Source organism: Garra rufa, chromosome 3 (assembly GCF_049309525.1).
Source record: "Garra rufa chromosome 3, GarRuf1.0, whole genome shotgun sequence".
Taxonomy (NCBI): domain Eukaryota; kingdom Metazoa; phylum Chordata; class Actinopteri; order Cypriniformes; family Cyprinidae; genus Garra; species Garra rufa.
In genome coordinates this window covers 4,045,741-4,070,935 of record NC_133363.1, presented here as the reverse complement: position 1 = coordinate 4,070,935, position 25,195 = coordinate 4,045,741, and the positions used below count along the sequence as shown (strand labels likewise).

Here is a 25,195-nt window from a genome sequence, read left to right as displayed (position 1 = left end):
AAAAATGTAGGAGAAAGAAAGCAGGCAAGAAAGAAAAAGCATAAGAGGGAAGGAAGGAAGGATGGAAGGGAGGAAGGAAAGGAGGAAGTAAAAGAGGGAGAGAGGAAGGAATGACATGAAGGAAAAGAGGAAGTTAGAAAGGAAGGAAAAGAGGAAGGAAAAGAAGGAAGGAATGAAGGACGGGAGGAAGGAAATGAGGAAGGAAAATAGGAAGGAAGGAAAGGAGAGAGAAAGGAAGGACAGGAGGATGAAAAAGAAGGAAGGAGGGAAGGAAGGACAGGAGGAAGGAAAAGAGGGAGGAAGGAAGGAAGGAAGGAAGGAAGGACAGGAAGAAGTAAAAGAGGGAGGGAGGAAGGAAGGACATGAAGGAAAAGAGGAAGTTAGGAAGGAAGGAAAAGAGGAAGGACAGGAGGAAGGAAAAGAAGGAAGGAATGAAGGACAGGAGGAAGGAAAATATGAAGGAAGGAAGGAAGGAAGGAAGGACAGGAGGAAGGAAGGACTTGAAGGAAAAGAGGAAGTTAGGAAGGAAGGAAAAGAGGAAGGACAGGAGGAAGGAAAAGAAGGAAGGAATGAAGGACAGGAGGAAGGAAATGAGGAAGGAAGGAAGGAAGGAAGGACAGGAGGAAGGAAATAAGGAAGGAAGGACAGGAGGAAGTAAAAGAGGGAGGGAGGAAGGAAGGACATGAAGGAAAAGAGGAAGTTAGGAAGGAAGGAAAAGAGGAAGGACAGGAGGAAGGAAAAGAAGGAAGGAATGAAGGACAGGAGGAAGGAAATGAGGAAGGAAAATAGGAAGGAAGGAAGGAAAGGAGAGAGGAAGGAAGGACAGGAGGATGAAAAAGAAGGAAGGAAGGAAGGACAGGAGGAAGGAAAAGAGGAAGGAAGGAAGGACAGGAGGAAGTAAAAGAGGGAGGGAGGAAGGAAGGACATGAAGGAAAAGAAGAAGTTAGGAAGGAAGGAAAAGAGGAAGGACAGGAGGAAGGAAATAAGGAAGGAAGGACAGGAGGAAGTAAAAGAGGGAGGGAGGAAGGAAGGACATGAAGGAAAAGAAGAAGTTAGGAAGGAAGGAAAAGAGGAAGGACAGGAGGAAGGAAAAGAAGGAAGGAATGAAGGACAGGAGGAAGGAAATGAGGAAGGAAAATAGGAAGGAAGGAAGGAAAGGAGAGAGGAAGGAAGGAAAGGAGAGAGGAAGGAAGGACAGGAGGATGAAAAAGAGGAAGGAAGGAAGGAAGGAAGGAAAAGAGGGAGGGAGGAAGGAAGGACATGAAGGAAAAGAGGAAGTTAGGAAGGAAGGAAAAGAGGAAGGACAGGAGGAAGGAAAAGAAGGAAGGAATGAAGGACTGGAGGAAGGAAAAGAAGGAAGGAATGAAGGACAGGAGGAAGTAAAAGAGGGAGGGAGGAAGGAAGGACATGAAGGAAAAGAGGAAGTTAGGAAGGAAGGAAAAGAGGAAGGACAGGAGGAAGGAAAAGAAGGAAGGAATGAAGGACAGGAGGAAGGAAATGAGGAAGGAAAATAGGAAGGAAGGAAGGAAAGGAGAGAGGAAGGAAGGACAGGAGGATGAAAAAGAGGAAGGAAGGAAGGAAGGAAGGAAGGAAGGAAGGACAGGAGGAAGGAAAATAGGAAGGAAGGAAGGAAGGAAAGGAGAGAGGAAGGAAGGACAGGAGGATGAAAAAGAGGAAGGAAGGAAGGAAGGACAGGAGGAAGGAAAATAGGAAGGAAGGAAGGAAAGGAGAGAGGAAGGAAGGACAGGAGGATGAAAAAGAGGGAGGAAGGAAGGAAGGAAGGAAGGACAGGAGGAAGTAAAAGAGGGAGGGAGGAAGGAAGGATATGAAGGAAAAGATGAAGTTAGGAAGGAAGGACAGGAGGAAGGAAAAGAAGGAAGGAATGAAGGACAGGAGGAAGGAAAATAGGAAGGAAGGAAGGAAAGGAGAGAGGAAGGAAGGACAGGAGGATGAAAAAGAGGAAGGAAGGACAGGAGGAAGGAAAAGAGGAAGTAAGGAAAGAAAAGAGGAAAAGAGGAAGTAAGGAAAGAAAAGAGGAAGAAAGGGAAGTAAGGAAAGAAAAGAGGAAGAAAGGAAAGAAGGAAAGGAAAGAGAAAAAGAAAGAAAGAAAAAGAAAGAAAGGGAGGAAGGAAGGAAAGAACGAAAAGACGAAGGAAGCAAAGCAAGAAAATAGGAAGGAAGGAAGAACAGGAGAAAGGAATGAAAGGAAGGGAGGGTGGAAGGAAGGAAGGAAAGAAAGGAGGACGTAAAAGAGGAAGGAAGAAGAAAGGAAGGACATGAGGAAGTAAGGAAGGAAAGGAGGGAGGGAGACTGTTATACCCTCTGTGAGCAAATTTTAGTCAATAAACTAATTAAATAGCATTTCTGAGAAAAAGAAAATCCTCTCTGGGTCTAAATGACCAGAACACATTTAATATACCTGCAGTATATTCTCCTCCCTCACATATAATCCATTTTAGCATCCCTCACCTAAGTTAATTAATGTCTTATTAAGTTGTAAGTTGTCTATGTATATGGAACAAAATCATTTCTTTCATAGCAATCCTTACCATTGTAACACATTTTAATCCTGTAGAGGAGCAATATGTCTGTCTGTGAGGTGGAAAACAGAAGCAACAATAGTCTTTGCATCTGACCCATATTTCTCAGCGCTGTACTCTTGAGGCTCGTCTCTTCATGGGGGGGTCTGTCTGCCATAAGCTTTCAATGAATTTTTTATTCCTTTCCACCACACTGCATCGACTCTTACATTCAACATCTCTCTTTCTGCTTTAGTCTGGTTTATATTATCAGTTAATATATCTGTAACGTGTTGTAGTTATTCACACTTCCTCTCTGAATTAGTGGCATGTATGAAAAGCAACTGCATATCCTATGTATTTTGATTCATTTTTTAGCATTTTTGTGCAGGTGAAACATTTGTATCTAATGTTTTAACTAGGTGCATTTTACTACAATGTACAAAGGAAGTGTCAATCTAAAATGCACCTTTTAATGGGCAATATCAGAAAAAGCATGAGGGATTTCATTGGGTTTTTGCATTTCCAGTCTGCTTTTGGGTTTGTGAAATATTCTTTGTGCATCTGGCGGGTAAAGAGCGGTGGTGCAGAAATACACCGGTGTGGCTGTGTCTGTCTGGCGCGGCGGGTGGTGTAAATACAAGCAGCATCACATTTAATGCTGCTGTTCTGGAGTCCCGTACTGGTGTCAATAAAAAGCTTCGAGCGCCACCAGTGCACTGGATTGTGTCGGTGTAGTGTGTTGCTAGTTTTTTTCTGTAGCACTGCTTGAGTACCTCATGCTGATGAGATGAACAAGGGTAATCTATGTTCTTAAACTACCAAAATTTAAAGGAAAAGGAAAGGAAAAGAAAAAAAGGCTGAAAATGTGCACACCCTCAGATCATCCAAGATGTAGATGAGTTTATTTCTTCATTAGATTTGGAGAAATGTAGCATTCCATCAGAAAACCAATGGATCCTCTGTGATGAATGGGTGCCGTCAGAATGAGAGTCTAAACATCTGATAAAAACATCACAATAATCCACAAGTAATCCACACCACTCCAGTTCATCAATTAATATCACTTCTGGCCAAAATATCCACAAGTCCACAATTTAATAAAAAAGTTTTCTTCTCACATTAAAATCCAGCCACACATTTGTTTGTAACTTATTTTTATACATAAGCCAAAATGGTCCAAAATCTTGATGCTTTTGTTTCTTACAAACATGGCGCTTTTCACTTCTCAAGATGTTAATTGCTGGACTGGAGTGGTGTGCATTACTTGTGGATTGTTTTGATGTTTTTATCAGCTGTTTGGACTTTCTTTCTGACGGCACCCATTCACTGCAGAGGATCCACTGGTGAGCAAGTGATGTTATGTTACATTTCTCCAAATCGGATGAAGAAATAAACTCATTTACATCTTCATCTTGAAAAACAGTTTATATGTTTGGTCCATGTTAACAAAAAATTAAGATCTGCACATGGTTATATGCCAGGCTTATACCTCTTAAAAAATATTTTATACAATGCTTCATCAGAGGTCATAAAAATCAAACAAATCAATCAATCAGCATCCATCCATTATGCATCATGCATCCTTCCATCCAAACATCCATCCATTATGCATCATGCATGCAACCATCCATGCATCCATCCATTATGCATCATGCATTCATTCATCCATCCATTATGCATTCATCCATCCATGCATCTATCCATTATGCATTATGCATTCGTCCATCCAAGCATCCATCCATGCATTCATCGATCCAATCATCCATCTGTTATGCATCCATCCATCCATCCATCCATGCATCCAGTCATTCAATCATCCATTTTGCGTCCTTCATGCATTATGCATCATGCATTCATTCATCCATCCATGCATTCATCAATCCAATCATCCATCTGTTATGCATCCATCCATTCATCCATCCATCCATCCATGCATGCATTCATCCATCCATCCATGCATGCATCCATTATGAATCATGCATTCATCCATGCATTTATCGATCCAATCATCCATCTGTAATGCATCCATCCATCCATCCATGCATCCAGTCATTCAATCATCCATTTTGCATCCTTCATGCATTATGCATCATGCATGCAGAACAATTCATAAATGTTGGAAACTTGAAATTTGTGCCAAAGGTTCAAAACAGTGCTACAAATGGAATCAGAGTCATGCAATTTGTCATTATGGTGAAGCTAAAGAGAAAATCTATTTTCTAGTCATATTTATTCAATTATTTTAGATTTTTGGGGGGCACTGGGGAAGAGTTTTGTCTCTAAACCTTTTTGCACATTTATTGCACTTATATTTTTGACCTCTGACGAAGCATTGAAAAAAATCATTTTTTGAACCTGGCACATAACCGTGTGTAGATTTCTTGCTGTCTTTTTGGATATATGCACCAGACTAACTTGGTGATTTGATAGTGGACTTCTGGCACTGCTCCTTTTCTGTGATTTTGATCCATGTTAACCCAATACTGGCATTTACAACATTTTGCGTGGTTTTTGTTTTTGAGCAGCTCCACGAGAATGCGAGGAGGATGAGTTTCATTGTCAGAATGGATACTGTATCCGCAGCCTGTGGTACTGTGATGGAGACAATGACTGTGGAGATAACAGTGACGAACAGTGTGGTGAGATCATTTTTATATATACATATTGCCCTTTCAGGATGATTTAAGGTTCTAAAGATGTGGAAACCTGGTCTCGGCACGTCTTGAGTGTTAGAGGTGTTGAGCTGTAACCAATTACAAGAAACGGGTCACCCTTGATTGTAATTGGGATCATCTGGTCTTAGTCACGGACCTGCCAGGACACAGTAGGAGCAGCAATATAGAGCAAAATAAAGAAGAAAACGGAACAGACATGTGAAGCATTGCAATAAGTTGAACACACCCTTTGATTTAAATGAACCAGTTGTCATTAACAAGCAATTAAACATTACTTGCAGGCTTACATTTATCTAAATAATTGTTTAGCACATGAGTGAGATGATCATTAATGCAACAGATGTCTTGGATCATTTAGTACCCTAGGCAAGATCAGACATTATGTCTTATACACTACAGTTCAAAGGTTTGGAATCAATAGTGCACTTTTTACATAATTTATTTTCCAATAAATTACAAAATATTTATAAAAAATTACATTTATGTTACAAATACCTATTTTTATTTTAACTATTTGCTGTACTCTTCGAACTCTTCATTAAAGATTCCTGCATTTGCATAAATGACAGCTGTACAGACCTTATGCTTGCTAGCCATTAGTTTATTAAAATATTCAGACAAAGTTTTCAACACAAGGTTGTCTAATCAGTTTTTCAAGGTCTGTGCTATTCCTTTGTGCCACATTTTTTTCAGATGGGAATGGTTTTAGGGAGTATCTTGTTTTTAATTTCTGCTGAAATTGACTGAACCTTCTGCCAAGCAACTTTCCTCCCAATCCCAGTAAATAAAATGAATAGATAAATGAAGGAATCTCAATGCCTTTTGTGCTTGTATGTCTGTCCAGATAAGAGGAAGTGCTCTGATAAAGAGTTCCGCTGCACTGATGGAAGTTGCATTGCAGAACACTGGTACTGCGATGGAGACACCGACTGCAAAGACGGAACCGATGAAGAGAATTGCCGTAAGTTCATTTTGAGTTTCTGAGTGATTCTTAGTTTTCCACCATTCTATCCATCCAACGATCATGCATCCATCATGTATTATGCATCATAGATCCATTCAAGCATTTATCCGTTAAGCATCTGTCATGAGTCCATCCACACATGCATCATGCCTCCATCCACGCATCCATCCATAATGCATCCATCCATCCATGCATCCATCCATGCATCCATGCATCCATGCATCCATGCATCCATCCATCCATCCATCCATCCATCCATCCATCCATCCATCCATCCATCCATCCATCCATCCATAATGCATCCATCCATCCATGCATGCATCCATCCATGCATGCATCCATCCATGCATCCATCCATCCATCCATCCATCCATCCATCCATCCATCCATCCATCCATCCATCCATCCATCCATCCATCCATCCATCCATCCATCCATCCATCCATCCATCCATCCATCCATCCATCCATCCATCCATCCATCCATCCATCCATCCATCCATCCATCCATCCATCCATCCATCCATCCATCCATCCATCCATCCATCGTGAATTATACATCATGTATTCATCCTTGCATCCATCCGTCCGTCCATCCATGCATTCATCGATCCAATCATCCATCCATCATGGATACATCCAACCATTATGCATTCCTCCATCCTTACATGCATCCATTCATTGTGTGCCTCTAAACAGAATGTCCAGAACAAATTCATAAATGGTAGACACATGAAATGTGTGCTAAAGGTTAAAAACAGTGCTACAAATGCTATCAGAGTCATGCAATTTGTCATATTTGTGAAGCTAAAGAGAAAATATATTTTCTAGTCATTTTTGTTCAATTATTTTAGATTTTCCTGAATTATTTCTGCTCATTCTGCCATCCAAAGCTGTGCATGTATAGTGCATTAAGCTGCTAATATATATATATTTTGTCAGCTCATTTTGCAGATGGCAGATGCCAGCAAAAAAAAAAAAAAAAAAAAAAAAATCAGGCATGAGTGCAAAAAGATTTCCCAAAAACATAGACTGCTAAATTGCAGTGAAAAACAGTTTATCAGAGTTTGGTTTAACAAAGAATCTCCTAACTTAAGGTGATCACAAAAAAATTTGCCACCATTGACCAACATCTGGGACTATTCTGCTAAATTGTGCTCAATATCTCTTTTTTCATACGATTGGATCCCAGTGTTTGCTGCCTGTGACTGTATTTATTTCTATGTTATATTTGTTTTTGTTTGTTTGATTTATTGCAAATAGCTGTTGACAGGAATTTGTTGGACTGTTTGCGGGTGCATGTGTGTGGGTGTGTAAATCACGTTACATAATGTCTCTCTCCAGCATCTGATGTGATGACAGCCACATGCAGTGTTGAGGAGTTTCAGTGTGCATATGGCCGCTGCATTCTGGACATCTACCACTGTGATGGAGATGACGACTGCGGGGACTGGTCTGATGAGTCTGACTGCTGTAAGGAACATTCGCTCTTTCTTTTTTTTGGTTTGAAATGCCTCTTTTCTTTCTCTGCCTTACAATCATTAAAATTAATCCTCTCCTTCCCTTGTGAAAAAGCACACTTTAGCATACTCATGGAAGTTAAATAATATGTAACAAATTCTGTGTTTTATTTATAGACACTTAATCACAAGTTATTTGCAATTAAATTAAAATGTATTATAGTGTAAAACTTAGGTAAGGTTTTAAACACATCTATATGTAATTTCATAATACTGTTGTCTTTGAAATATAGCTGAAGTGTGCTTAATGTACTGACAAGCTACTAAAATATACTTTAATGTCATTTCTGTTGAAACTTTAAAATGAAACATTATCTTTAAATGTAATATCAAGCAAAACACTAAAAGTTTATTGTTTTAGTATGTTAGTCAACACATCTTACCTTAAAGTACATTTGAAATGGTTGTTTTAATATCATGCTTTAAAGTACAGCTTTTACTTTGACATTATTACACTAATGCACTTGGTAATGTTTCTTTCACTTTCATTCTTAACACACTTAAGTACACTTAAAAAGTGCATTTATGCGTGTTAAGAATGAAAGTGTCTCTCCTTAAGTACACCTAAAAAGTGGCCTTTTATTTTAATAACATTATCTGCACATAGTTTTTTTTTTAAATCAACTGTTTATTCAGTACAATTAAGTGCACTTATTTTACTCAAGCTGTTTTACTTAAAAATTTTTAGCATAAAAAAGTTTTTTTTAAAAGTACTCTAAGGTATTTGAGTTATAATTTTAGCAGTAGTGTGTTGTTCAATATTACATACAAAAGTAATATATTTAAATTTACTAAATTGCAGCTTCATATAAACTTAGGTCTAACTTAAGTGGGTTAAAAAGCACTCTAAAGTTCATCTAATTGCATTTAATATAAATTTAAACTATAATGTAATTTACTTTAATTGCAATTACGATGCAGTTAAGTGTCTAAAACATTACATTCAGATTCACACTTAAGTATATATTTTTTTAAAGTGCAATATATTTGCATTAAGTTCACAGAGGTTCAAGAGGATTTTCTAATACAGGAAAGTTTCATGAGTGTGTGTATGTCTGATTTCGTGTAGCTTCATACATATAAACTTAAGTCTAACTTAAGTGGGTTAAAAAAACACTCTAAAGTTCATTTAATTGCATTTAATATAAATTTAAACTATAATATTATTTAGTTTAATTGCAATTACGATGCAGTTAAGTGTCTAAAACATTACATTCAGATTCACACTTAAGTATATTTTTTTTAAAGTGCAATATATTTGCATTAAGTTCACAGAGGTTCAAGAGGATTTTCTAATACAGGAAAGTTTCATGAGTGTGTGTATGTCTGATTTGGTGTAGCTTCATACATATGAATTTAAGTCTAACTTAAGTGGGTTAAAAGCACTCTAAAGTTCATCTAATTGCATTTAATATAAATTTAAACTATAATATCATTTAGTTTAATTGCAATTACGATGCAGTTAAGTGTCTAAAACATTACATTCAGATTCACACTTAAGTATATTTTTTTTAAAAGTGCAATATATTTGCATTAAGTTCACAGAGGTTCAAGAGGATTTTCTAATACAGAAAAGTTTCATGAGTGTATGTCTGATTTGGTGTAGCTTCATACATATAAACTTAAGTCTAACTTAAGTTGGTTAAAAAGCACTCTAAAGTTCATCTAATTGCATTTAATATAAATTTAAACTATAATATAATTTACTTTAATTGCAATTGCGATGCAGTTAAGTGTCTAAAACATTACATTCAGATTCACACTTAAGTATATTTTTTTTAAAGTGCAGTATATTTGCATTAAGTTCACAGAGGTTCAAGAGGATTTTCTAATACAGGAAAGTTTCATGAGTGTGTGTATGTCTGATTTGGTGTAGCTTCATACATATGAATTTAAGTCTAACTTAAGTGGGTTAAAAAAGCACTCTAAAGTTCATCTAATTGCATTTAATATAAATTTAAACTATAATATAATTTACTTTAATTGCAATTACGATGCAGTTAAGTGTCTAAAACATTACATTCAGATTCACACTTAAGTATATTTTTTTAAAAGTGCAATATATTTGCATTAAGTTCACAGAGGTTCAAGAGGATTTTATAATACAGGAAAGTTTCATGAGTGTGTGTATGTCTGATTTGGTGTAGCTTCATACATATAAACTTAAGTCTAACTTAAGTGGGTTAAAAAAGCACTCTAAAGTTCATCTAATTGCATTTAATATACATTTAAACTATAATATAATTTACTTTAATTGCAATTACGATGCAGTTAAGTGTCTAAAACATTACATTCAGATTCACACTTAAGTATATTTTTTTTAAAGTGCAGTATATTTGCATTAAGTTCACAGAGGTTCAAGAGGATTTTCTAATACAGAAAAGTTTCATGAGTGTGTGTATGTCTGATTTGGTGTAGCTTCATACATATGAATTTAAGTCTAACTTAAGTGGGTTAAAAAAGCACTCTAAAGTTCATCTAATTGCATTTAATATAAATTTAAACTATAATATAATTTACTTTAATTGCAATTACGATGCAGTTAAGTGTCTAAAACATTACATTCAGATTCACACTTAAGTATATTTTTTTAAAAGTGCAATATATTTGCATTAAGTTCACAGAGGTTCAAGAGGATTTTATAATACAGGAAAGTTTCATGAGTGTGTGTATGTCTGATTTGGTGTAGCTTCATACATATAAACTTAAGTCTAACTTAAGTGGGTTAAAAAAGCACTCTAAAGTTCATCTAATTGCATTTAATATACATTTAAACTATAATATAATTTACTTTAATTGCAATTACGATGCAGTTAAGTGTCTAAAACATTACATTCAGATTCACACTTAAGTATATTTTTTTTAAAGTGCAGTATATTTGCATTAAGTTCACAGAGGTTCAAGAGGATTTTCTAATACAGAAAAGTTTCATGATTGTGTGTATGTCTGATTTGGTGTGTTTGTGTGTGAACACAGCCTCCCACCAGCCCTGCCGTTCTGCGGAGTTCATGTGCAGCAGTGGCATGTGTATAAATGCGGGCTGGAGGTGTGACGGAGAATACGACTGCGACGACCAATCCGACGAAAAGAACTGCAGTGAGTAACTGTTTTATTGTAGTATTTGTGTGTGCGAGTGCATTTCACAACTGTCACACGCCTCTTTCTCACCATCAGGTACATCGATGTGCATGGCTGATCAGTTTCGCTGTACGTCTGGTCGATGTGTGCGCTTGTCGTGGCGCTGTGATGGGGAGGATGACTGCTCTGATAACAGCGATGAAGAAGGCTGTGAAAAAACTGGTAAGGATTATAAAAGCCAATTTAAATTTTATAACACTGCAGGCAAAAACTGTTTTTTCATGCACCTGATAATTTTGAGATTTTGGGCTTTTTGGGTTTTTTCAGACTAGTAAAAAGAAAACACCCAAAAGACACCATTAAGTGTTTCTTTTATAGCACTTTATCTGTTTGTCAATAGGTTTCAATTACAATACATATCTTTAAAAGGCTGTTTTTTCTCAAAATTAGTTTTTTCTACACTGAGTCACAAATCTCCACTACATTTACACTTACACAAATCAAACTTTACATTTTTATTCCTGTCTATATTCTGAAGGTTTTTACAGAGGGATTTGTTCATATATAATTTGCTTGACTTTATACAACATTTAATTTCCCCAACAATTTAAAAAATATGCATTATTTTCTGTCTGTTCTAAGTTTTTTTTTGATTGATTATTGATTGACAATGTGAGATACCCAAAATCCCCTCTGTAAAAACATTTGACTCTAATATGTAAAAAAAAAAAAAAGAATTTTGAAACTGACTTTGTCCAATGTTTAGATTTTTGTACTAAAAAGGTATGCATATTAGCGCATATTTCTTTAAATAATGCCTTATTTGCATATTTAAACCTAACAACTGGTAATACAAAAATGTGTGCAATTATCAAAGTAACTAATAAATATTTTTTTTACCATATTTACCTGCAGTGTTTTGCCTTAAAGGAATAGTTCACCCAAAAGTGAAAACTTGCTGAAAATGTACTCATGCTCAGGCCATCCAGGATTTTAATGAGTGTTTCTTCATGAACAGATTTGGAGAAATGTAGCATCACATCACTGGCTCACCAATTCTGCAGTGAATGGGTGCCGTCACAATGAGAGTCTGATTAAAAACAGCTGGTAAAAACATCACAGTGTGCATTTTGGCTGCATTTTGATGTGAGAGACAGAAGAAAGAAAGAAAGTTATGGACTTTTTTTAATCAGAGCCAGCAGTTTAAAGTTAATAAATCACTAAGATTGAAGATTTTTCTCCCTACAAACACAGCTTTTGGCTTTACAAGACATTAATTGATGGACTGGAGTGGTGTGGATTGCTTGTGGATTATTGTGATGTTTTTATCAGCTGTTTGGACTCTCATTCTGACGGCACCCATTCACTGCAGAGGATCCATTGGTGAGCAAGTGATGGAATGATACATTTCTCCAAATCTCTGCCTAAAATAGCCTTGGTATTGATCAAATAAAATACATTTTGAGTTATTTATATTATTCGTAAGATCTAGTAATGAATGCATCTACATGCTGTGCTTTAGGACAACAAGAGTAATCACTTTTACATTCCCATTGATTCTTAGAAACTCCTCCATGTGCGTCGGATCAGTTCCTGTGTGGAAATGGCCGCTGTATTGGTCAGCGTAAAGTTTGCAATGACGTCAAAGACTGTGAAGACGGGACTGATGAGCATCCACACCAGGACTGTCGTGAGTCCACAAAATTAGTATACGAATATGTGACAAATATTACATAAGACAAGTAGTTGTAGTTTTTCTGCAAGCATGTGATTCTGTCATTTTTCTTCTTTGTTAACATTCAATTGTGTGCCTGTGTGTGTGTGTGTTTATAGGCTCCAAGTCGAGTGAAGAAAACTGTAATGTTAACAATGGAGGCTGCTCACAGAAATGCCAGATGTCTCGCGGTCTGGTGCAGTGCACTTGTCACACCGGCTACACGTTAACTCAGGACGGGAAGACTTGCAGAGGTGAGGCCGTAGACAAGATGGAAAAAAAAACAAAGGACAGTTATTAAACAAAAACAGAGCAGGAAAGAAAGTTCAGAACCTAGGGGACATAAACCTTTAAACTTTCTGTGTTTTCTGATTGGGGAGTAGGTACATTATCTTAAATAGATCTTTTATCTCTTTTATTTGTGTGAATTCTGCAAGAAATTTGTAAACTTTGAAATAAAATGTCATTTAGTCATTTTGATAGATTTCTACAAGGAGTCTTGGAGTTTATGCCACAGTTTTTGTACATTCAGTCTCTCTCAGTTTTTTCTGTTTCTACATGTAATTACAAACTCGCCTAACTATATGTTAATTACAATTAAATGGAAATGTGTTATAGTTTTTTTTTTTTAATTTATAAGTGCATTTTTGTTTTGACCCACTTAAGCAGGACTTGAATACAGCTTTAAATGTAATTTTGTGGTTACTTCTATTGTTTTTGAAATGCTGAAATGTACTGACATGCATTTATGAAAAACTAACATAAAGTATCAAATATTCTTTAAAAACATAATTTTTATCGAAACTTGTATGTCATGTATTAGATCATGCACAGTTTTAGGACATTTTAAAATAAATTAACTTTTAATTTAATATTGAATAAAACATTACAGTGCTTAAGTATGTTTGTCAACACATCAAAATAAGTGTACTTTAAAGTATAAGAAAATACTATTGAAACATGATTTAACATGTTCTAGAAAGTAAGAAAATAAATTCTTTAACTCAACATTACTATGAAGTGCACTTAAGTGTGTTAGTCATGAAAAGTGCCTTTTAAAATGCACTTAAGTGACATTACATTTAATTAATATCCTATTACCTGCAAGTGCACCCTAGTAAAAAAGTAGATTTAAAACGTGTTTATTTTATGCTTAGTATAGTTCAAATCTCTCTAACATATTTACTCACATATCGCTCAAGACTTACTGATATAAAAGTGTCACATTTCTCAATATTAAGCTTAAAACATGTTTTAATGTCACTTTTGATGAGGATTGCATGATTTGTAAATAATATCAGTCTTAAAATGCAAAATATTTAAAGTGTACCTAAAGTATACTTGCAATAGTTCCACTTTAGCACAAACTTAAGTATGTAAGTATGTTTAGTTGGACTTCAGCACTACTTTTGCACAATTAAAGAGTATTAAGTACAAAATTAGTTGTTCCAATTTAGCAGACTTTAAGTATACCAGTTTAGTACACTAAGGCCCGGTTTCACAGACAGGGCTTAGGTTAAACCAGGATTAGGCCATAGTTTAATTAGGACATTTAAGTAGTTTTTATAAATACACCTTAGATAAAAACAATACTGGTGTGCATCTTGAGACAAAGCAATGAATCTGATTTTAAGATCAATCAGTGCACGTTTCTTTCAGGTGAAACAGCTCATACCTGCACTTTAGTCTGGGACTAGGCTTAAGCCTTGTCTATGAAACCGGGGGTGAAAGTACAAATCCAGGGTATTTTTTATTAAATGCATAATATGTAAATGTATTTGTAGTATACTTGGCATGAAATAAATTTGGAATACATTTATTTTTAATTACTTTACATTACAAGTGTCCGTTTAATAACACAGCTCTTTTTCACAATGATATAACTGACTTAAACTGTTTTAGTGAAGAATCTAACATGTATAATATGTGACCCTGGACCACAAAACCAGTCATAAGGTTAAATTTTACAAAACTGAGATGTATACATCATATGAAAGCTCAATAAATAAGCTTTCTATTGATGTATGGTTTGTTAGGATAGGACAATATTTGGCTGAGATACATCTATTTGAACATCTGGAATCTGAGGGTGCAAAAAAATCTAAATACTGAGAAAATCACCTTTAAAGTTGTCCAAATTAAGTTCTTAACAATGCATATTACAAATCAAAAATTACATTTTGATATGTTTACAGTAGGAATTTTACAAAAAATCTTCATGGAACATGATCTTTACTTAATTTCCTAATGATTCTTGGCATAAAAGAAAAATCAATAATTTTGACCCATACAATGTATTTTTGGCTATTGCTACAAATATACCCCAGCGACTTAAGACTGGTTTTGTGGTCCAGGGTCACAAATATGTAAAATGTTACACACTGCAAAAAATGCTTTTCTTACTCGGATATTTTGTCTTGTTTCAGGCCAAAATATCTAAAAATTCTTGAATCAAGAATGATTTTCTAGACGAGTAAAAATGATTTTCTTGTTTTCAGAAAAAAAAAACAAGTCAAAATTAAGTGAGTTTTTGCTTAGAACAAGCAAAATAATCTGCCGGTGGGGTAAGAAAAAAAATCTTATTTCAAACAGAAAACAAGATTTTTTTTTTTTACCCCATTGGCAGATTATTTTGCTTGTTTCAAGCTAAAACTCACTTAATTTTGACTTGTTTTTTCTAAGAACAAAAAATAATTTTTACTTGACTGGAAAATCCTTATTGATTTTAAGAATTTTTAAATATTTTGGCTGGAAACAAGACAAAAAAATTAAATATGAAAAACATTTTTGCATGCTTCAGCAAGGAAACAAAGAATAAATAATACATAACACTCATAGCAGCAATAATAGTTAGTTTTAAAGCAGCAGTAATATTATATTCTCCCACTTGCTTAGGTGGTCTGGCCATCGACTGGATTCATAATAAGCTCTACTGGACTGACTCAGGAACGTCTCGTATTGAAGTGGCCAATCTGGACGGCACACAACGTAAAGTGCTTTTATGGCAGAGGATGGAGAAACCCCGTGCCATTGCTCTTCATCCCATGGAAGGGTAAATATTCTGACTATTGTGTTTTACTTAAGTTATGCTATAATTTGCAAATAATGGTGAGGGTTTTTTTTTCAACAGTACATTCAGCGCTATATTTATACTGGGTAGGATCTTGCATTCTAAGATTTACAGTATTTCTGCTGCAAAAAATGCTTTTCTTACTTAGAATTTTTGTCTTGTTTCCAGCCAAAATATCTAAAAATTCTTGAATCAGGAAGGATTTTCTAGACAAGTAAAAATTATTGTCTTGTTTTTACTAAAAACAAGACAATAACTTTTTCTTGTCTAGAAAATCCTTCTTGATTTAAGAATTTTTAGATATTTTGGCTGGAAACAAGACAAAAAATCTAAGTAAGAAAAGCATTTTTTGCAGTGTAATACCTCTTCTAGTAATAAGTTTGCTTAATTTGTGGTGTGCTTCAAATATTAAACTGTGCTTGAAGATAATTGTTAATGTTAGTAAAATAACGCTCAAGTGACTTAAAGAGAGACACTTTCATGACTGTTTCTGAACACACTTAAGCACACTTTAATAAATAAATGGTTTTACTTTTTAAAACCATTAAGTTTTAAAAATCTCTTGTGCTTTAAAATGTTTTAAATGTACTAAAGTGCAACTTCATAATTACAAATCGCTAATTAAAACAAATATTTAAACACTTGACATTTTATCATAAATTCTTGTCGGTACATTTGGTAGCACACAATTTTTAAAGACAATATACAGTACAGACCAAAAGTTTGGACACACCTTTGAACCAAAGTTTTCTTTATTTTCATGACTATGAATATTGTAGATTTACACTGAAGGCATCAAAACTATGAATTAACACATGTGGAATTATATACATGACAAAAAAGTGTGAAACAACTGAAAATATGTCATATTCTAGGTTCTTCAAAGTAGCCACCTTTTGCTTTGATTACTGCTTTGCACACTTTTTGGCATTCTCTCGATGAGCTTCAAGAGGTAGTCACCTGAAATGGTTTTCACTTCACAGGTGTGCCCTGTCAGGTTTAATAAGTGGGATTTCTTGCCTGATAAATGGGGTTGGGACCATCAGTTGTGTTGTGCAGAAGTATATATAGAATTAAATATTTTATAGTACTAAATATAATTCCACATGTGTTAATTCATAGTTCTGATGCCTTCAGTGTGAATCTACAATATTCATAGTCATGAAAATAAAGAAAACTCTTTGAATGAGAAGGTGTGTCCAAACTTTTGGTCTGTACTGTAATTATGAAATACACTTAAATATGTACTTAAATTCTACCTATGTCCAAAAAGCACTCTTAAATTCAGCTGCATTTAATATAAATTTTAACTATAGTACATTTTGATTTAATTGCAATTAGCATGCAGTTAAAGAAGTTCACTTCCAGAACAAAAATTGACAGATAATTTACTCAGCCCCTTGTCATCCAAGATCCATTTCTTTCTTCAGAAATAGTTTTTTGAGGAAAACATTTCAGGATTTCTCTCCATATAGTGGACTTCTATGGTGCCCCTGAGTTTGAACTTCCAAAATGCAGTTTAAATGCAGCTTCAAAGGCCTCTAAACGATCCCAGCCGAGGAAGAAGGGTTTTATCTAGCAAAACAATTGGTTATTTAAAAAAAAAAGTACTATATATACTTTTTAACCTCAAACGCTCATCTTGTCTAGCTCTGCGTGAACTCTGTGTATTTAGCTAGACAAGATGAGCGTTTGAAGTTTAAAAAGTATGTATACTGTAATTTTTTTTTTTAAATAAACCAATCATTTTACTAGATAAGATCGTTTAGAGCCCTTTGAAGCTGCATTTAAACTGCATTTTGTAAGTTCAAATTCGGGGGGCACCATAGAGGTCCACTATATGGAGAACATTCCTGAATTTTTTTCCCTCAAAAAACAATTTCTTTACGACTGAAGAAAGAAAGACATGACCATCTTGGATGACAAGGGGCTGAGTAAATCATCTGTCATTTTTTGTTCTGGAAGTGAACTTTTCCTTTATGTGGCCGAAAGCATTACACTCAGTACGCACTTATTTTTTTTTAAAGTATGTCATTTCCATAAAATTCTTCCCCTTTATTTTATGCGAATGCAAATTCTGTGCGTTTATTATTTTATGCAATGCAAATTGTCACTGCAACCTCTTTGTTCTTTTGCATGGGGGAAAAAATCCCTTCTTGTGACAGTTGTTGCTGTTGTTGTTGTTCTGCAACAAGTGATGGTAAGCAGAGCATAAAACCATTCTGGTGACTTCTGAGTAAACCTTGTAACTCAATTTGCTTCTAATGACGAAGACTGGGCAAAAATTTCATCCAGGGATTGTCACAAGGCTTGAGTTGCAGCCGACGCTTATTGTGGCTCTTTGTCATGAGGGACAAAGGGGTTTATGAAATCTGGCGTGAATTCTCCCTTTCCAATGAGATTTAGCCCTGGTTTTCGACCGGCTGTGCGTCCACTGATTCTTAGATGCACGTATATCTTGCTGAAAAGCCATATTCATTTAGTAGTGGATAAAAGGCATGATGTTGTTCTTTAAAACTCACTTCCAGAACAAAAAGTTTCAGATAATGTACTCAACCTCTTATCATCCAAGATGTTCATGTCTTTCTTTCTTCAGTCAGTAAAGAAATTGTTTTTTGAAGAAAGCATTTCAGGATTTCTCTCCATATAGTGGACTTCTATGGTGCCCCCGAGTTTGAACTTCCAAAATGCAGTTTAAATGCAGCTTCAAAGGGCTCTAAATGATCCCAGCCAAGGGTCTTATCTAGCGAAACAATTGGTTATTTTCAAAACAAATTGACAAATTATATACTTTTTAACCTCAAAGTTCAAACTTGGGGAGCACCATACATATGCATTATATGGTGAAAAAACCTGAAATATTTTCCTCAAATATGAAGAAAGAAAGAAAGACATTGACATCTTGGATGACAAGGGGGTGAATACATTACATTATCTGTACATTTTTCTTCTGAAAGTGAACTAATCCTTTAAAAGAAGAGTGGTAAAGTCCTGAGGACCGTAATTCCCGTTAAATTGAGAAAGATGTGTATCCAGTGTTAGGCCGTTTTCAAGCGGGGCATTAATTGTTTGCTTTGTTGCATTCTCCTGTTTGCATATTATTATGCAACTGTTTCTAACATTACTTATTCTCTTTGTTTAGGAAGATTTACTGGACTGACTGGGGAAATATGCCATGCATTGAATATGCCAACATGGACGGCTCTAATCGCAAAATAATTGCAGATACACACCTCTTCTGGCCCAATGGACTCACCATTGACTATGCTGGTCACCGTATGTACTGGGTGGATGCCAAACACCATGTAATTGAAAGAGCTGACCTGGATGGGAAGAACAGAAAGGCTGTCATCAGCCAAGGTAAAAAAAATGTTTAACCTGAAAGTCTTCTTTTATGCACTGCAAAAATGCTTTGCTTACTTAGATTTTTTTGTCTTGTTTCCAGCCAAAATATCAAAAAATTCTCAAATCAAGAAGGAATTTCTAGACAAGTAAAACATAATCTTATTTCAAGCAGACAACTAGATTATTTTGCTTACCCCGTTGGCAGAATATTTTGTTTGTTTCAAGCCAAAACTCACTTAATTTTGACTTATTTTTCTGAAAACAAGACCATTTTTACTTGATTTAAGAATTTTTAGATATTTTGCCTGGAAACAAGACAAACAAACCTAAGTAAGAAAAGCATTTTTGCAGTGTGCTCACCAAGGCTGCGTTTATTGGATCCAAATACAGTAAAAACTATAAAATTCTGAAATATTATTTCAAAATTAAACAACTGGTTTCAGTGCACGTATATTGTAAAATATAATTGATTCCAGTGAATTTTCAGCATCATTACTCCAGTCCCCAGTGTCACATGATCCTTCAGAAATCATTCTAATATAATTTTTTTGATTATTATTATCAATGTTGAAAACAGTTACACTTCATTTTTTTGTGGATTTTTTCAGGATTCTCTGATAAATGGAAGAAACAATATTTGTTTGAAATATATGTCTTTTGTAACATTATGAAAGTCCTTACTTTCACTTTTAATCAGTCGAACCTTTGAATGGTAATGCATCATGGTTTCCACAAAAATATTACTCATCAAAAATGGTTTTAAACATAATAAGAAATATTTCTTGAGCAGCAAATCAGTATATTGAACTGATTTTTGAAGGATCATGTGACACTTAAGACTGGAGTAATGATGCTGAAAATTCAGCTTTACATCAAATGAATAAATTACATTTTACAATTTATTCAATCTTAAAACACTTTTTTTAAATTGTGATAATATTCCACAATCAGGGTTGGGGAAAGTTACTTTTAAAAGTAATGCATTACAATATTGAGTTACTCCCTGAAAAAGTAACTAATTACGTTACTTAGTTACTTTTTATGGAAAGTAATGCACTGTTACTTTTGCGTTACTTTTGAAATCTGGGCAGGGCTTGTTTGTTTTTAATATAAAAAGTTCTATTTTTTGGCAAATATAAAAGCCGTTTCACACCAAAAGCCTTAAATGTTAGATTATCTTGAGTCACTTTTGCTTATTAGTATGGATAATTGGATCATCGAAGGTCGGCAGCAAAGACATCGGTTAATAAAATGGGATTAAATGCACAAAGGATATTTGTATTATTTAACATATTTAATAATCGCAGGTTTGTGTTAAATTTCACTGTTTTTATTCATTTTGAGGAATACTGTATCTGTTTTTTAGTGAGTGAGATGAATTAATGCAGAACTAAAGTAACATCTTACTCACAATTTCTCTCAACATGGGGACAGGAGAGCTTTTAATCAATAAATAGGGAAAAAGTAACTGGCGTTACTTATTTGAAAAAGTAACTCTTGTCAATTAAAAAGTAATGCGTTGCTTTACTAATTACTCGGAAAGAGTAATATTATGTAACTTGCGTTACTTGTAATGCATTACCCCCAACACTCTCCACAATATTACTACTTTTACTGTGTTTCTGATTAAATAAATGCAGCCTTTATGAAACACCAAAAAGCCTTCAACCTTAAAAAGCGTAAATATTCCAATTATTCCAATTGCTTTTAAAGTGCAGGTAAACTAACACATTTTGTAGTAATTATTTTAGGAAACATCTTATGGTCAAATTCTTTTAAAGCATAGCATATTAGTTCTATTATCAGTTCAGTTTTTCAGCAGCTGCACAGGTTTGCAAAGGTTAATTCGGTTGGTCTACTTTTTTTCTCTCTAGTGTTCTGTAGTATTTTAATCTTTTGTTCATATGGGATAAAGGAGTGTCTGATGAATAAATTCGGTTGTCTGTCTAATGTGTGATGGAGTGCAACCAGCGGTCTCTCTAAATGGCACACTAGAAAAGAAAGCCTAAACCTCAGGGTTTGCAGGAACAAAATACCTGTGCACCTGGGAAAGGTGGGGGAATATTTAGACCTGAAAACCGAGCTCTAAAAAAATCCAGCGCAGATTTGCTTACAGTGGTCAATGACAGATTTACTAGGGAGGGAGGCACCAGCATTATAAAAAAATCAGGGTGCACACACACGGAGAAAAGATATGTTGACTGGAAAAACAAGATCAAAAGTGAACGATGATTGAGATGACAAGAGAAAGGTACCAGCAAGGAGGGGGATGGCAGATGGCAGCGGAGCTGGAAACAAAAGATAAAAAAGAGACGAAAAAGGCAAACAAGCCGTCTAACTCCAACCTAGCCTTGCTTCTCTCACAAAGATAAGATCACAAAACAACCCCACGCTGTGTGTGTACACCTGGAGAAGGGTGAAAGGTGCAGAAAAGGCGGGAGATCCATGCATTGTGAGCTACACGCCTAGAGTCTGGCAGAACGCCAGGTTTAAAGCATAAGCACAGCAAAAAAATGCATGCTACTCTCTTAAAATGAAGCTCCTAAAAGGATTTTTCTTTCTACTTAAGGGGAGACACTGCAGGCGAAAACACTGTTTTTTTTCTTGCACCTATCAAGTTTGAGATTTTGGGCTTTTTGGTTTAGTGTTTTTTTTTTTTCAGACTAGTGGAAAGAAAACATCCAAAAGACACTGTTAAGTGTTTCTTTTATAGCACTTTATCTATTTGTTTCAGTAGATTTCAAATACAGTACAAAGTTTTCCCCTACACTGAGCCATAAATCTCCACTTCAGTAGCACTAACACACACCAAACTTGACATTTTTATTCCGGTCCATATTCTGAAGGTTTTTACAGAGGGATTTGTTCATATATAATTTGCTTGATTTTATACAACATTTTATTCCACCAAAAATGGTAAAAAATACATTGCTTTCTGTCTGTTCTAAGTATTTTCTAAATGATGACCAAATGAGATCCCCTCTGTAAAAACATTTGACTCTAATATGTCAAAAAAAATTAAACAGGAATTTTGAAACTGACTTCATCCAGTGTTTAGATTTTAGTACTAGAAATGTATGCAAATTAGCGCATATTTCATTAAATAATGCCTCAGTTGCATATTTAAACTTAACATTAAAAAAAAAACTTGTAATACAAAAAAAGTTTGTAATTATTAGTGTAATCAATTAACTGGGTAAGTAAGGTGATAACTATTAGTTAATTTCTTTTACCCTATTTACCTGCAGTGTCTCGCCTTAAAGAACCATTTTTATTCGTTTTATTACATTTTTTTTAAATCTGAAGAAAGAACCCTTTACTTGTTGTTAAGAGTTAAGAACCATTTTGAAACTTTTAGAACCTTTCAGTGAAAAGTTCTTAAAATAACTTTTTTTTGTCTGAAGAACATTTTAAAAGTCTTTTTGTACTATAAAGAACCTTTTGTAGTGTGGAAAGGTTCCATGGATGTTAAAGGTTCTTTTGTTGAACCATCAATGTCACTGAAAAAAAAATATTTTTCAAGAGTGTAGAGCAGAAAAGCAATGCCAAAAAAGAGGTTATACACCATCGCTCAAAAGTTTGCGATCAGTAAGATATTTAATGTTTTTTTAAAGACGTTTCGGTAACACTTTACAATAAAGTTGATCAAAAATACAGAAAAAAAAATCATATTTTGAAAAGATATAAAAAAGTTTTCTAACATTATACACTACTGTTCAAACATTTGGGGCCAGTAAATGATTAATCTTTCTTTTTTGTGTTAAATTAATAAAAAGTGAAAGCAAAGATTGTTAAAAATTTATATTTTGAATAAATTCTGTTCTTTTTAACTTGTTATTCATCAAAGAATCCCCACAGCTTAAAGAAATTTGGCAGCATAACTGTTTAATAATAAATAAATCAGCATATTGGAATGATTTCTGAAGGATCATGTGACATTTAAGACTGGAGTAACAGCTGATGAAAATTCAGCTTTGCATCACAAGAATAAATTGTATTTTAAAGTACATTACAATAAAAGCCATTTTGCAATATAATTTTTTTTTTCTGTATGTTTGATCGAATAAATGCAGCCTTGATGAGCATAAGAGACAAACTGCAAAAATGGTTTTCTTACTTAGATTTTTTTTTGCCCTGTTTCCAGCTAAAATATCAAAAAATTCTTAAATCAAGAAGAATTTTCTTGACGAGTAAAACTTATTTTCTTGTTTTCAGGAAAAAACAAATGAAAATTAGGTGAGTTTTTGCTTAGAACAACAAAATAATCTTATTTCAAACAGAAAACAAGATTATTTTTCTTACCCCATTGGCAGATTATTTTGCTTGTTGCAAGCAAAAACACACTTAATTTTGACTTGTTTTTACTGAAAACAAGACCAATTTTTTGACATTTTGGCTGGCAACAAGACAAAAAAAATCTAAGTAAGGACCATTTTTTGCAGTGCACAAACAGCGGCAGTATAGTAGATGCCTTTGTTCATGGCTTTCTATAAAAGTGCTTGCTTTAGCTGTTTTTTGAGAGGGTATTTCGATAGGATTGTTAGGAACATGTCTTAACCAGCTTCGAAAAATACATAAATGTCCCGACCATGTGCGGTGAACTCACCCTCCCCCGCTTCAGATTGACTGTTACTCGAGGGAAAGAGTTTCTAATCCCTGATGGATGGAAAGTAGCTAATTAGTGGTTTGAAAATAGTTTACCTCCGCCAGACTGCTTTATATACAAAGTTTGACGTTTTCATGTCTAATTTTATCCCGAAATCCCAATAGAACCTTGTGAAAAAGAAGTACACTTCAGCATACTTTTAGAAAGACTACTTTTTGCGGAAACAAAGTGTGAATGAAATGTTTTTGAGCACTTGCATTGTTGATTACAGGTAAATGTATTATAATTTAATTGTATATTACATGCAATTAGTCCTTAGAGTGCTTTTTTGACCCACTTAAGTAGGACTTAAGTACATATTTATATGTAATTCCATAGTAACTTTGTACTGACAAGCATTTGTGATAAACTATAATATACTTTAGTGTCATTTCTACTAAAACAACAGGTCATATATTTAAATAGATTGGTATTTACGCATTAAAAGATATTACCTTAAAATATAATATTGAAAAACACACTACAGTTAAAATTATCAAGTACTTTACATGTGCTTTAGTTTGTTAGTTGACATTAGAAAATAGTTTGGAACACAAGAAAAAGTAAACAATGGTTTTAAAATGCACTCTAAAGTACAACTTTGACAATTTTGCACAAGTTTAGCTGCTTAGGTATTAATAATGGTGGTCATTAGAGATAGACGCATGCTTGGCACATTCAGTGGGGTCACAGCTGTGTTTATGGAGTATTTTAACACAGCTTAGAATGCATCATAATCAAGGGCCGGAATTATCTGATTTATAATGACAATTAATAAACACCTTAGAGCAGCCAATCAGAGTCAAGAATTCTAGCATGCTTTGATCTAAATACATAAAACTTTGTTTTTGTGTGTGGTGAGAGAATGAGATGAAGAGATGTTGTGACGCTCTTTACTCAAGAAAACAGCTGCATTGAAAACAAACTTTATTTACCAACATAATTTGTTATCTGAACATAAAAGTTGTAGGTGTGACATTCATTAAAAATATAATAAGTGTAATTCTCACACTGCAAAAAATGCTTGGATTTTGTGTCTTGTTTCCAGTCCAAATATCTAAAAATTCTTAAATCAAGGATTCAGAAGTCCAAATTAAGTGCGTTTTTGCTTGAAACAAGCTAAATATTCTGCCACTGGGGTAAGAAAAATCATCTTGTTTTCTGTTTGAAATAAGATTTTTTTTGCTTACCCCATTAGCAGATTATTGTCCTTGTTCTAAGCAAAAACTCACTTCATTTTGACTTGTTTTTTCTTAACAAGTCAAGAAAGATATCTAAAAGGTATCTAAAAAAATCTTAAATCAAGAAGGATTTTCTGGATGAGTAAAAATGGTCTTGTTTTCAGAAAAAAACAAGTCAAAATCAAGTGTGTTTTTTTGCTTGAAACAAGCAAAATAATCTGCCAGTTGGGTAAGAAAAATAATCTTGTTTTTAGTTTGAAATAAGATTTTTTAGATTTTTTAGATATTTTGGCTGGAAACAAGACAAAAAAAAACTTACGTGAGAAAAGCATTTTTTTTGCAGTGCACTCTTGAACATATGTGAGGATAATACACTGCAAAAAAATGCTTTTCTTACTTAGATTTTGTTTCTTGTTTTCAGCCAAAATATCTAAAAATTCTTAAATCAAGAAGGATTTTCTAGACAAGTAAAAATGGTCTTG

At 34.4% G+C, this 25,195-nt stretch overlaps 1 protein-coding gene across 1 annotated transcript in view; it reads left to right on the top strand.

Moving 5' to 3' along the window:
* Positions 1–25,195, top strand: part of lrp4 (low density lipoprotein receptor-related protein 4) — a 144,169-nt gene that overhangs the window by 75,900 nt on the left and 43,074 nt on the right. The window contains exons 4-12 of the mRNA XM_073835565.1: positions 5,048–5,161; positions 6,042–6,158; positions 7,505–7,633; positions 10,657–10,776; positions 10,855–10,980; positions 12,323–12,448; positions 12,592–12,726; positions 15,368–15,524; positions 18,685–18,902. Coding sequence (XP_073691666.1) covers positions 5,048–5,161; positions 6,042–6,158; positions 7,505–7,633; positions 10,657–10,776; positions 10,855–10,980; positions 12,323–12,448; positions 12,592–12,726; positions 15,368–15,524; positions 18,685–18,902 — 1,242 coding nt within the window. The remainder of the gene's footprint in view (positions 1–5,047; positions 5,162–6,041; positions 6,159–7,504; positions 7,634–10,656; positions 10,777–10,854; positions 10,981–12,322; positions 12,449–12,591; positions 12,727–15,367; positions 15,525–18,684; positions 18,903–25,195) is intronic.